Here is a 14,525-nt window from a genome sequence, read left to right as displayed (position 1 = left end):
CTAGTTTAAGGTGAGCAGTAAGTGGTTTAGTGGGGATCTGAAGAAAACATTTCACCCAGAGGTTAATAGAATGTGGAATTTGCTATCTGAGATGGTGGTGAAGGCAATATGTTCAATATGTAAGAAGCATGTTGATGAGCATTCAAGCTGCTAAGGCATGGTCAGCAATAGACCAAGTGCGTGTAAATGGGATTAATTTACTTTGGTGTTTGTGGGTTGGCCTAGATAGGCCTCCTTTTCTGCTCTATAACTGTCTCTAATCTCGTTGCTTGTTTTTGGGACAGTGGATGATCCCTTTGAAGATTTCTTTGGAAATCGCCGTGGCAGACGTGAAAGAAGCAGGGGTGGCGGAGGATCTTTTTTTGCACCTTTTGGGGGATTTCCTGCTTTTGATTCTGGTAGGTAATCATTATTGAATGTGTTAGAAAAATAATTGCTTTTGGCTTTGACAACTTGTGTTATAAAGTATATGAAACTGCCCTGGTGCATAAGACTATCAACTTCTGACATGAAAGCCCAATTGTATTTTTAAGGCGAAGTACTGCAGGTGCTGGAAATATGAAATAAAAACTTCCTCAGTTGGCCAGTAACAATGCTGGAGAAACTCTGGCCTGGCAACATTTCTGGAAGAAAGTTAATGTTTAAAGTCTATGATGACTTAATTATACTGATCTACCAAATTTAATAGTACTCAATATTTTGTGTTCAGGGCTGGAAATTTCGTGAATTTGTAGGGTAATTGCCTGGTGAACCAAATCTACTTGATCAAAAATAATTGGATACTTATTCATTTTACTGTTGTGTGTGCCCATTGATTTGGATGGGTGTTTCCATTGGTGCCGTCTTAAAAACTAACCTGTGGAAGATTTTGATTAGAAGACCAATAGTGGTAAGTAACTTTTTAGATTTAGGACATACTGCATAATTTACAATTCTTCTAGTCTTTAGAAGAAATGCCTTTACTTTCCACCAAAATCTATAAATTAAAACACATCAGTCGCACAGTGTGTGTGCAAACAGTTCAAGAGGATATTTTTAATGCAAAAATAATTGACATGTGAGTTAGTATTAACTTAAAATTGCATGTTAATTTACAGTTTTGTGTAGTATGTTAATGGTTTGATTATCTAGCCATGTAATCTTTACATCTTTAGATGACCAGGGTTCACGTGTTTGCACCATAATATTTTTGCTTGATTTACCATCCTCGTGAATAAAACTAATGTCGCTGTTCCCTTTTATCCGAAATAACTCCATTCAGTCATTGGTCTTGATGAAAGCAGTCATAACCTGAATGTTTAAGGATATACTCGGCTCAAATTCCTGGCAATTGAAGACGTGAGATGTGTAGTTTGAAACTAATCAAACTGTCTTGTTCTCAATTTGCTTGTGATTTGATGCAGTTTTGTCTTTTGAAACAAATTCTTTTGTAGCTGTTGGATAAGATCCAGGCAATTGGGCAGTTGATTTTTTTCAAAAGTGAAACCATTTTTTTGCTATTCTAGGGGTTTTGAGGATGAATTGCGTCATGTCAAAGGGGAACTGGTAGATGTACTGTGCTTGGATTTCTAGAAGGCACTTGAAAAAATGCACCATCAAGGGTTATTGTAGCAAATTAAAAGCCCATGATGTAGTGAGTGCCATATTGGTATGGAAAGAAGATTGGCTAGCTAGAAGCAGTGTAGGCATAAATGGTGTATCAACTTAGCAGGATATAACAAATGTGCCACAGGGATTGATACTTTGAGGGAAGTTGGACAGGTTATAGTTTGTTCTATTCACTAAACTGTAGAATGGTAGGGGCAGTTTGATTTGAAACGCTGGTTGTGGGGGTCTTGAGAATGTAGATGTGGAGAGAATAGCAAAATTGATCGAATTGATGCCAGTTTAAATTCTTGCATCATAACTGAGCAAGGCCAGTATTTATTGTGCATCCACTGATGCCGTTGAAGGTGGTGAATTGCTTTTGTGAATATTGCAGTCCTTGTGAAGTTTCCATGTTTTTAAAGTTTGGTGTGCCTAAACTTTGAAAGAATTGAAAGATATTTCGAGTTGGGGTGGTGGTTAATTTTGAGAAGAACCTAGAGATTGATCCTTTTTGTATTTTCTACCCTCTTCCTCCATGGTGATAGATTTCAGATATTTGGGTGACCCTGATGTATCTTGGCAAGTTGCCGTTTTTCAGCTTGTACATGCAGTTAGTGTGGACTGGTGATTGCCAGAGTGCCAAATCAGCAAGCTATATTCCATTATGTTGCTGAGCTTGAGTGTTCTGAATTTGCATGATGGAGCAATTGTACTTCATTATGCACCTGCCTTTTGTCTTGCTAATGGCGAGCAGGTTTTTCCAGAGCCTGGTCATCAGTCTGAATGCCCTCCTTGGAGGTCTTGCGTGCAGTTGTAAGTTTTTATGGAATAGTTTGGTTTGAGGCATAGCTAGTCTTGGTGCGCATGTCTTCACAACCTTGAATATTCTGTCATTGGCTTTGCATTCATGCTAAGCCTTCTATTTCATCCTTGGAGATGATTGAATTGCCTGAGAACTGGCATGTATAATGTTGTGAACATCATGGATTGTTCACTCTGCACTTCTAGCTGGGGGTGGCAGCTCCTACCTTTTGCAAAAGAATACGAGATTCTCCAACGTTGAGGAAAATGGGGTTGTTCGTGGAGCTGTGTCCTCCTGGATGTTTAATTGTCCACTTAGCTTAGTAACTCTTATCTGTAATGCTGCAATTCATGGTGGTCATTGTGGAGTATTGACTCATCGGCGCAACTCATCAGCTCAGAGCAGCAATCGGATTTGTTTCCCATTTTTTACCTGATGACATGAGAAAATGGGTTCCAAAGTCAATTTTGAGACTGCCAGTGCTGCTCCCCCTTACCACTGGAATAGAACATACTGAGGGATGGTTAGCTGAAAAGTGCACTTTTTGGCATCTCCTAATTTTAGTGCAAACTCTAATTTTTCAGAGCTGATTGATCTGACTTATACCACTGTCACATGCAAAGCCTAGATCAAAACCAAGTAATTGGTTAAATTTTGAAAAAGTTGAGCCATTTGGTTAGCCACTCCAGAGGGCATGAATCCATGTTTGAATCAGAATCCTACGCAGACCATTTCATGTAAGGAAGTCAACTATCTGGTAGTTTAATTATCATCCGTACTTAAACCTATTTGCTTATTCTAGACTTATTTAATTGACAGATGTCCCAGTGGTGATTGGATTTGGTCTTGTGCATGAATTACTAGTCCACGCCCCTTCAGTAGTAATCAAGTGACACTTGCTATCCAATAGTACTTGTCTGGTGAAGTAATATCCTGGATCTTTCCTCAAATAAGGATTGTGTGGTCAGCAGTCAAGTGACCGAGATGCTATCAATCTATTCAAAAATTTTATAGTTTGCCTACAAAAATGGCTGAATGTCTTTCCAGAAAAGTTCAATGGCATTGCATTTTCAATGTGGTTTTAATTGAATTTTCTATTGGGTGAACTGAGTAGATAGAGAAGTACATGGCCAAAACCTGCATGAAGTGCAATTTCTATTAAGTAATTGTTTTTAATAAGCATTATATAGCTAAACATGTACTTCTATTTTAGGTTTTACTTCATTCAGTTCATTTGGTAATCTTGGAACAGCATCGTTCTCATCCTCCTCATTTGGTGGTGGTGGTGGAATGGGCAACTTCCGATCGGTATCAACATCTACCAAGTTTGTAAATGGCAGGAAAATCACCACTAAGAGGTATTTCAGAAATTTATTTTAAGTTTCACAATTGACTCTTGCCTACCAATTAGCTAGCTAGTTTTACTGAACTTTAGTTTTTGACTAATGAAGCCTGTGAAGCCTGTTGAGGCTGTTGCTTTTTATGACTAAACTCAAAAGTAAATCTGAGTTGGTAGCCTTTTATCAGGTACAGCAAATTTCATACAAACTGGTGCACTACATAAACTGGGAAAAATCATACCTCAAATACTGTAAGTTTACTATGTAATTCAGTCTAGTTACTACATAATTTTGTAATTGACAGTTGATATAATTTTCAATCAGTTTCTCCCTCTACTGCAATCTAACACTCAATCGTCAGTTGAGGCTGATTGAGAAGGCTCTCTGCCATTAAATTTTATTTAAGACAGTTGTATTATTAGTGGTTGTGTACTGTAAAGTATAGCAGTGATATGTATACCCCCTGCATAACATTTTTAGTACTTTATATCTTTCTACCTGATTATGTGGACCTCCTTGATTATGCAGAATGTTTGATCAACTAGCACACTTCTAGTCCCATAAATTCCAGTTAAAAGGTTTGCTGTATTTACAATAATTCTTGTTGGATATTAACACAAATCTATTTTGAAAAATTGAAAATTGTGGCTCACTCTTCTTTAAAATGTTACTACTTAATGTATCAATGGTTAAATCACAAAATTGCATTTGAAACAAAGATAATCTTTCTAACTTTCAGGATTGTAGAAAATGGCCAAGAAAGAGTGGAAGTAGAGGAAGATGGTCAATTAAAATCTTTAACAATAAATGGTAAGGAGCAGCTACTACGATTGGATAACAAATAAATATTCCTTCATATTTAACAAATGAAAATGGATGAGCATTCATGGGTGAAAACAATTGAGAATCCTGGAAGGAACTTTGCATTATGCATTACATTGTTTAAGTCAAATTTAGTTTTGCTGCTTGTTATGGCACCAGTAATCTAATGATGTTTATGCCATACTTGGAGTTTACTTTGACGGGACCACAGAGTAGGACCATCTGGTATTGATTTGAGATGTCTTTTGTATTATGAATTTATTGATGCACTTTCCTGTGTAACCATTTTCATTGAGCATTTAGTTACCTTTTTTGAATCTAGAGAGATTATTCCACTCTAATCCAAATTTTTCTAGCTAAATGAATGCACATTAGCTTTAACTTACAGGAGGATTTGAAGTGTTAAAATTTTTCTAACTCTTTTGTACTTGCTAGTAAATATAATTAAGACTATTTAATAATATAGTTTGCATTTTCTTTGCTTGAAATTGCATCTTTTTGTGGTTTCGTTTTGCATGTATGCCACTTAAATGATATTTTGGGAATTGTTGGTGTTTATGCTGTTATAACCTGATCACTCCACGTAACATGTTGATGCTGGCAGAATTGAAACATTATTTGTTAACAAATAACGTGAAAAGAAATGTTTGTGGCACAACCATTAAAAGGGCATGGAAAAATATACTGCGTCTGTTGTGTTTTGAAGTTTATTTGCAATTGTGCACACTTTATTCGTAGTCTTACTAGCATTAAATGTTTGCTTATCACCTTAATGCGATGGAAAACGTGATTGCCATGCTGAATGTCCCCTGCTTTCTTAAATTACACAAATTCAAAGTTAGACTGTAGTTTGTCTAAAGACTCAGATTTTCACCTTGGTCAGAAATTCCTTCGAATGGAAAAATGCACCCAGTATTTTCATTTCAATAACTCCTTTTTAAATGAACCTATTAAATTTAATGTTAACAGTGAACCTAATTTTAATGACTGTCCATGGGAAATATTTCCATAATTTTAAAAGCAAGGATTTAGATTTGAGGTACTTAATTTTCATGGTATTTGTATATGGCCAATATTAATCTTAATTCTTCTAACATCCTATTGCATAGATGTCAATATTGACATCAGGTTTGTGTGCTTGTCTTATTTCTGTTAAGAGCACTCAACGTTTTTGTAACTTAGGCTAATAAATTCAGTACCTCCAAACAGTGTAAATATAGCAATAGAAAATGACCACATGTTCATAAAATCTTGCGCTTTTGGCCATGCTGCAAGAAGGGTCTAGGCCCGAAACGTCAGCTTTTGTGCTCCTAAGATGCTGCTTGGCTTGCTGTGTTCATCCAGCCCCACACTTTGTTACCTTCATCCATGAACCTGATTGACTTGAGATTAACAGGTTGGTACAGCAAGACTGTATCTTCAGAAGGTTGAAGTTGCATGTTACTAATAACTTTGTTAATGTGGTGATTCAGCAATTCTCCTTCTACAATGTATTGAACTAATAATTAAAATTTTGCTGTCTCTCCTTTCTTTTTAAGGTTGGTGCTTTATTGGTTTCTACTGGAAATCTGGAATGATCTAATTCCCTTAAATAGCTTGATATAGTCTTTCGTGTTCCTAAGTGACACTCTGCATTGGAAACTTATCCACAACATACTTTTTTTAATGGTACTGTTAATTTTATAATAGCTAAGTACAACATTTGAGTCTTAGTTGGAAATTCTGTTCCAATCTAAGTAAGCCTAGGCATGTCTTTGTAGCTTTGGTATGATTTTCTTAACTGTTTAAAAATGATTCCTGCATTGAATGGTTTCAAGGTATTTTCTTTATCACTTCTAGAGGATTGATCAATAATTTCAATTAAACTTTTCCAGTTGTACAAATTTTATTTAAAGGGTCTTGTGCAGTGGTAGTGATAGTGATCATACCTCTGGGCTGGAACATCTGGGTTCAGATTGCATTAGCTTCAGACATGTCATGGCATGCCTGAGCATATTGATTAAAATAACTACAAATGGATTCTTTTCTGGAATCCTTTAGAATTTGATTTTTGAACACCTGTCAGCGCTTATACAGTAAATAGTAGGACTCTGGGGAGTGTTGCTGAACAAAGATCTGCGGGATGCAGGTGAATTGTTCCATGAAAGTGAAGTTGCAGGTATAGGGTGGTGAAGGTGTTTGACATGCTTGCCTTTGTTGGCCATAACAATTGAGTATTGGAGTTGGGACAGCAAGATTTGCTTTCCTAGTCTTCCTACAGAATGTGATAAACCCATCTCTTCCCCATTAAACTGCTAAATTTTTGCCTGCTTGGTTACGTATCCTTTTGCAGATGCTATCCTCCTGCTTTCCCACCTACTTTCATATCAGCAAATTTGGCTTGATAGTGATTGCTGACAATATTTCCCTTTGTGGGAGAATCTAGGACCAGAGGGCAGTGTCTTGGAATAAAGCGGTGCCAATATAAGATTGAGATGAAGAGGAATTTTTTAGGTTAAGGCTTTGGAGCCTGGTGCATGGAGAGCTGTGTGGGTGAAGATCTTGTTTATGTTTAAGGCTGAAAGATTTTCTAATAATTTGAATCAGTTGTTACAGAGAAAATACAGGAGTGGATGTGAGAAATTTTGGATCTGCCATGCTCTTAGTGAAAGACTGAAGGCTCTGGGCCAATTCCTGTTCCCTTTTTGTTTGTCATTTTATTACTCCAATAATTAGTTTGTCAACCTGAAAATGGTCCATTTATCCTGATCCTCTGGCTAATTTGTAGAACATGTTTCCTCCTATTATCATTAACTCCAACTTTTTCTGGCATTCCAAACAGGTGCTACAATATTAACTACATCTAGTGGTTTGTCTGCACAGTACTTGTTACATCCACAAAGAGCTCTAAAGTTTGTCAGACATTATTTCTATTTCATAAAATATTGTTGACTTTGTTATGGCCTAAATATTTTGTTAGTACTACTAAAATGGATTCCACCAAATTCCATGACTGATTTTGGGTTAAATGGCCTATGATCAATGCCTACATGGACATGATAAATGTACCTTCCTTTCCATTGCTGAGGATATGTCCTTAATCCTGTCTCCTGCAACACAGCTTTTGGGCCTGTCTTTTTTTTATGGGTACAGATTAGACCCCTACCATCTATCTGTTTCCTATTCCCCCAGCTTTAAGGCCCCTGTATAATCAATTTGCTTATCTTCCTGCTAGTCCCTGTTCTTGTCCCCACAGGCCTACACCCTTGACCATGTCTCCTTGCCTCACCCCGCCCCCGCCATAACTGTCCTAAGACAATCCCCTTAGTCCTGACATAACACCCCACCAACCTCCGGATACAACGCATCATCCTCCGACATTTCCGCCATCTACAATCTGACCCCACCGCCCAAGACATTTTTTCCATCCCCACCCTTTTCTGCTTCTCTCTCCATGACTCCCTTGTCCACTCTACACTCCCCTCCCAACCCCACCACACCTGGCACCTTCCCCTGCAACTGCAGGAAGTGCTACACTTGCCCCCACACCACCTCCCTCACCCCCATCCCACCTCCCTCACCCCCATCCCAGGCTCCAAGATGACTTTCCATATTAAGCAGAGGTTCACCTGCACAGCTGCCAATGTATATACTGTATCCATTGTACCCGGCGTGGCTTCCTCTATGTTGGGGAAACTAAGCAGAGGGTTGGGGACCACTTTGCAGAACACCTCCACTCGGTTCGCAATCAACAATTGCACCTCCCAGTCGCGAACCTTTTTAACTCCCCCTCCCATTCCTTAGACGACACGTCCATCATGGGCCTCCTGCAGTGCCACAATGATGCCACCCGAAGGTTGCAGGAACAGCAACTCATATTCCGCTTGGGAACCCTGCAGCCCAATGGTATCAATGTGGACTTCACAAGATTCAAAATCTCTCCACCCCCCCTCCCCCCCTCCCCCCCTCCCCCCCTCCCCCCCTCCCTCCCCCCCCTCCCCCCCTCCCTCCCCCCCCTCCCCCCCTCCCTCCCCCCCCTCCCCCCCTCCCTCCCCCCCCTCCCCCCCTCCCCCCCTCCCCCACCCCCCCACCCCACCCCCCCACCCCCCCCCCCACCCCCCCACCCCCCCACCCCCCCAACCCCCCCACCCCCCCCCCCCCCCCCCCCCCCCCTCCTCCCCCCCTCCCACCCCCCCCCTCCTCCCCCCCTCCCACCCCCCCCCTCCTCCCCCCCTCCCCCCCCCTCCCCCCCTCCCCCCCTCCCCCCCCTCCCCCCCTCCCCCCCTCCCCCCCTCCCCCCCTCCCCCCCTCCCTCCCCCCCCTCCCCCCCTCCCCCCCTCCCCCCCTCCCCCACCCCCCACCCCCCCACCCCCCCCACCACCCCCCCACCCCCCCACCCCCCCACCCCCCCCCCCACCCCCCCCCCCCCCCACCCCCCCCCCCCCCACCCCCCCCCCCCCCACCCCCCCCCCCCCCTCAACCAGCCCAGCTCGTCCCCACCTCCCTAACCTGTTCCTCCTCCTCCTCACCTATCCCCTCTTCCCACCTCAAGCCACACCTCCATTTCCCACTTACCAACCTCACCCTGCCCCCTTGACCTGTCCGTCCTGCCCTGACTGACCTAGCCCCTCCCCACCTATACTCTCCTCTCCACCTATCTTCTCCTCTATCCATCTTCGGTCCGCCTCCCCCCTCTCTCCCTATTTATTTCAGAACCTAGTCCCCATCTCCCCCCCCCTCTGATGAAGGGTCTAGGCCTCAAACATCAGCTTTTGTGCTGCTGAGATGTTGCTTGGCCTGCTGTGTTCATTCAGCTTCACACTTTGTTATCTTATAATCTTTGGCTGATGGGTGCCAATAAGCTGATAAGGGGTCTAAAGAGGGGTCATGAGGAAGTCTTTATTGGAAATGTGAAGCGTGCATGACAGTTTTGCTTGTACGTCAGCAGAACATGTTTGACCTAAAAATGTCAGTAGGATGTGGTGTCTGAAGATAAAAGATATACTGTGGTTCTTGACCATTTATGTTTCAACTGTTCACTTTTCACTCATATGATAGGAATAGGAAGAAAGTGACAAAACTTGGTGCTTTTTAAAGTGGATAAAGCAAAAAAGTTGAAATCTATTGAAGCTTATTTTAGGTAAGGCATGCATGTCTAACAGTTTTCAAATTGGTGTCCAGAAGGCATTAGCTCAGACAGTTACGTACCATCACATGGATGCTGTTCAGAATTCTGTGGACTTAGGCCAAATTCCAAAACGTTGTGCATGTGACTCTGATCTTCAACACCGGGCGGGGGTGAAAAGAAATTAACTACTGAGTTGCATGGCCTTCAAGTCAACTTCTGCTATTGGAAAAGCATTTTATGGGTTTTGAGGGCTAATACTCAGCAGGCACCTCAAGCTAATGTGAGGCAATCAGTGTGGTTTTTCAGCTTTGGACAGGGTCAAGAGTACATATTTGCCAGCTTGGAAAGGTATCTTCAGATTGCAAAACCAGTAGATAGGAAAATGTACTGGATTCCAGCAAGGTCTTTTGCTGATGCCCCACAAAATGGAAGGTGTGATGTGAGTAATGCTGGGACTTGAATCCTTTCTACTGTACTATAACTGAAGATTTCAATGAACAGGTCATGAAAACCAACAGTGCAGTCAGTGTTCCTTAAGCAGATGCTAGCTGTGTAGCATCCAAAAGCAGAGCACATTTAAAAACTATTTGGCTTTGTGATAACATATAGAACACCCATATTACTTGCTGGAGGATTGAAAGTAAAGTTTTATCAATGTTATTCTAATCTTAGATATTCTTGAATAGTTGGAGTCATGTGCCATTATTTGCATTAGATTTAGTATGAAATATTTTGATAGTTTTATGGCCTGACAATTTACTTATTCACTTGGCAGTATTGCTAATTCTAAAAATTAGAAATGTCTTTTTGATACAAATGAAATGAACCTTACCCTGTTGTATATTCCAGTGGGAAAGCATCAATTCAGATGAAAAATCGAGCCTGTTAAAATATCTAGGATGTTTACAGCATAGATATGGATTACTAAAATTAAGGAAGAAGGCCTGTTGTATGGGATTGACTGGCTTGAACTCTGTACTTAGCGATTAGGCACATACTCCTGATCTAAATTAGCACTGAATTGGAGTTAAAAGCAGTTTTATCACTTCACTTGTTTTGTTTTAGTATGTATATTTTAAGAGTATTCTGCTATTGGATGCCTTACAGAGAAGGGCTACACAATTGATGTCAAAACCTGTGAATGATATGAGAGTTATTGACTCTTGCTGTGATCCACATATATTCTCAGATTCCTGTTTATATGTTTAATGTTGGTGTGTTTGGATAAATTAAATCTCCCACTGATGCATAGCCAGAGTTCGTGCAGCATAGAAGGAAGGAAGGAGCCTTTGTCAAGGTTCTGAGCATATGGTGCCTTAACTGAGTGAGTGTTTACCAATTAGAAGGGCATGGGAAACAGATGTGGGAACACCCATTACCCACACTGAAGAAGACAATTTACCAGTCTGATCTTGCCTGTGAAACCCTTACTAATGGCAGAATGAAAGCAAAAGCTTGAGTCTTTAAGGGAAGAACCTGTATTGTGAGAATGCAGAGTCACGTGGCTCTGTGCACGCTCTAACAGCATAGTAACACCTCCATGTCCAGATTTTCTGGCAGAATAGCACAAGGTGGAGTGTTTCACGTTTTGAGCAGGAGTAGATGCTAGAGGATTAGCAGTGGAGACTTCCTGTTACAGATCTCAGCTGGACAGATGATAAATCATTTGGATCAGACAAATGGCAACTTGTAAAGCAAAGATGGTAAATAATTTGTGCATCTGTCTATATTTCCAGATGTGATGTTTAGTCATTTTTGCTGATGTCCACAGCTCAGCAAAATGGAGAATGATTGATTCGGTAGGACTTCACATTCATATTATCCCAAAATAATAGTCTGTACACTGGCTGTTACTTCACAGAATGCTGATCAAAACCTCACCTTTGGGTAAGCAGTATGCTATCTTGTTATGCAATTCAACACTTGCTGGCAGTGAAGAGCAGGTGGGCACCAGGAGAAGATGTTGAAAGGCCTGACAGTGATGAGAATTCATCTCAAGGCACCTGCATTTTAAAGATTCTTGCCCCAGTCTCATCTGGGAATTGTGAATGCTGTTTGGTTGACTGGCACAAATGGGAACAGTCTTAAGTTATGCAAAAGGAATCACTTAAGTGGTTTTTACATTGTTAACACTATATGTCAATGATTGCATGAGTTATTGTGACTCACTGAATATCATGGTGCTCGTTTTGTTGGAAAGTTCTTTGGTCAGTTAAATGTCTGACTTAAATTGGCCTGAAGATTATGTAATCATGAGTATGCATAGTTTGAAAGGAGGTTTATGGGTGACCATCACTGATATTTAACACGCAGTTGGATAACATGACCCTCTGATATCCGAAGCAGTTGGAATAAGTTGCACAACGTAAATATCTCACTTTTTAAAAAAAAATTAGATTGGTGGAATTGTTTCAGTCGGCACAAGCCTTTCATTGACTCAGCACAGGCTTGCAAGTTTTTCTTTACCCTGCTCACAACATTTCAGTTTCACTCTTTTAGCTGTGTGCTCATCTCTTCAGTTTGCTAAATTGCAGGCCATGCTGTCTGTTCACAGTTGGGGAAAAAAGGCAATTCATAATTATTTTTCTTTAAATGCATTGATTGACTATTCCTGCCAGACCCACAGTTTCCTGCTAGACGCTCAATCTGTCCAGGAAAGCTGGAATCATGTTAGCAGCAAGTCCAGTCATTTTCTAGTAGTTTTGTACCCACTCTTCCACCCATCAGTTTACTTACAAGCTACCTCCTAGTGTCCTGATTGCATTACGTATTCTGTCATCTGCTCTTCAGTTTTCCTAGAGTGACCACTTCTGAGTTTACTCACATTTTCCGCACTTACATGTGGACCTGAATCCAGTCCCTTTCATGTTGAGGCCTCCTAGTTGACAGATAATAGCTTTTGCAGTATAGGAATCCTGCTATGAAAGTTATACCTTTTGCAGAGGTAGGTTCACAACAAAAGCCTTTTCGTGCCTGAATCATCACATTGTCAACTGTCCACATTAGGAGTCCATTGTCATTCTTGATCCTGATTTTAGTCTGTCGGTACTGTCTATCAGAAGAGAGACCCCCAAAAGAGAAGCCAGAAGCATTGTAATCATGCTGTTAATTTCTAAAAACTTCACGGTAGAGAAATAAAAATGCAAACTAGGCACTTGCCTGATGCAAAACTTATACTTCCCAGCATCTAACTGAGATGTCCACTGAGATTTGTATTTGTGCGGTTTTCAACTGTTTCATTTAAAAGAAAATACATTACAAGTTTCACTGAACTTTTACAATTTAAATTTTGGTATCAAAATGCCTCAGTTTTATATGAATACGTGTACATGTTTGTGATCAATACCAACTGAAACTCGTTGACAAAAGACTGAAGAGATTAAACTTCTTTTTATAAAGGAATATAGAGTTCATTCACCCCCTTGAATGGTACTAGAACTAGAGGAATTCATTTAAACAGTTTTAAAAAAGAGGTATAGCCATTTAAGACTGATCAGGAGATTTTATTTGAGTTGTAAATCTTGAGAGCAGTGGAGGCAGCTTCAATGAATTTTAAGGTAGATGTACGTTCTTGATTGACCAAGAGAATAGAGGATTCTCAGAATGTGGCCTCAACTCCACATTCCTAATAGTGATCTTATTGAATGTCCAAGCAGGCTTGAGGGACTGACTTAACTTAATCAGTCAGATGTACAGCATGGAAGCAGACCCTTCGGTCCAACTTGTCCATGCTGACCATATATCCTAAATTTAGTTCAACTTGCCAGCATTTGGCCCATATCCCTCAAAACTCATTCCTACACCCAACTAGATGCTTTCCAAATGTTGTAATTGTACCAGCCTCCTCCACGTTCTCTGGCACCTCTTTCCATACACAACACCATCTACTTGGAAAAAGTCATGAGTCCTGGCAATGCTATGAGTGAATGTTGATTCCCAATACCAGCATTGCAATAAATCGATGAGCTGTCTAAGAAAGACAGTAATAAGGAGCTTGACTTTATAGCTAATTAAATTGGCATGATCAAATTATCCTGTCTGTATACTTCCCCATTATGAGACATGGTGATAGTAACAGCACAGTGTGGAGAATCCTGCCTGGAGTTAGTCTGTTCTGTCTGCTTTTACTTTATCTTCTTTCACTGGTTTTATTTTCTTACTCTCCTTCTGGTGGCGAGCTTGGTAGCCTCCAAAGCATCCAGTGCATCTGATGCAGGTTTATCCCTGGCAGTAGTGAGGTCAAGTTTGTGGTGTTGGTGGCAGTGGAGGGAGATGTGTTCCTGGCAGTAATAGAGGGAGGTGAGTATGGGCCCAATGCCTGGCGTGGGACCCAACAACTTCAGCTGCAGCTGCATTGCTGAGATTGGTGCTACTGTGAGCTCATGCTGGACCATTGGTGATGGCAGTGTGGCTAGCAGACTGCTTCCTGCTGGTGTTGGTCTCTGCATTGGGGTGGAAGGGCCTGGATACAGGCCATTGGTTAGCACTTAAGGATTATAATGTTGAACTTATTTTTCTATTTTATAACCAAGACTTTGCGTCTAAGTATGCTTTGTACCTCAGATGGCATTGGGAATGGTGACTTTCTAAACTTTTCACTGTACTGCTGTATCCCAGTACTTAAGTACATGTGACGACAAAATCTGATTCACCAACCACTTCCTGAGGTTGAAGAAAATGTAAACCGTAAAGTTTCTCAATCTGAGGAAGTAACCAAGTAATGTTTCTAAATGGTGCAGATTCCAGGATGTATCTTGACCAGTACATGGGACAATTCCATTTTTCTTTGAGTTGTGCTGGGCTATCTTTTGTATTCAATTAAGTCTTCAGATTAGTATTTCCTGTGAAAAATTACACTTCTGGCAAT

General features: G+C 40.9%; 1 protein-coding gene across 3 annotated transcripts in view; it reads left to right on the top strand.

Annotated features, from left to right (window-relative positions):
• dnajb6b (DnaJ heat shock protein family (Hsp40) member B6b) overlaps positions 1-14,525 on the top strand; it is a 146,790-nt gene that overhangs the window by 68,425 nt on the left and 63,840 nt on the right. For 2 of the 3 annotated variants that reach the window (XM_048550496.2, XM_059639624.1), the window contains 3 exons: positions 285-398; positions 3,603-3,747; positions 4,469-4,539. In XM_048550496.2, the coding sequence (XP_048406453.1) occupies positions 285-398; positions 3,603-3,747; positions 4,469-4,539 (330 nt within the window). Of the gene's footprint in view, positions 1-284; positions 399-3,602; positions 3,748-4,468; positions 5,234-14,525 lie in introns of those variants that run through there. The other variant, XM_048550513.2, reaches the window with a different exon arrangement.

This window comes from Stegostoma tigrinum, chromosome 2 (assembly GCF_030684315.1).
Source record: "Stegostoma tigrinum isolate sSteTig4 chromosome 2, sSteTig4.hap1, whole genome shotgun sequence".
In the NCBI taxonomy this organism is placed as follows: domain Eukaryota; kingdom Metazoa; phylum Chordata; class Chondrichthyes; order Orectolobiformes; family Stegostomatidae; genus Stegostoma; species Stegostoma tigrinum.
The sequence above is the reverse complement of the archived record's forward strand: the minus strand, read 5'-3'. Positions and strand labels throughout refer to the sequence as shown.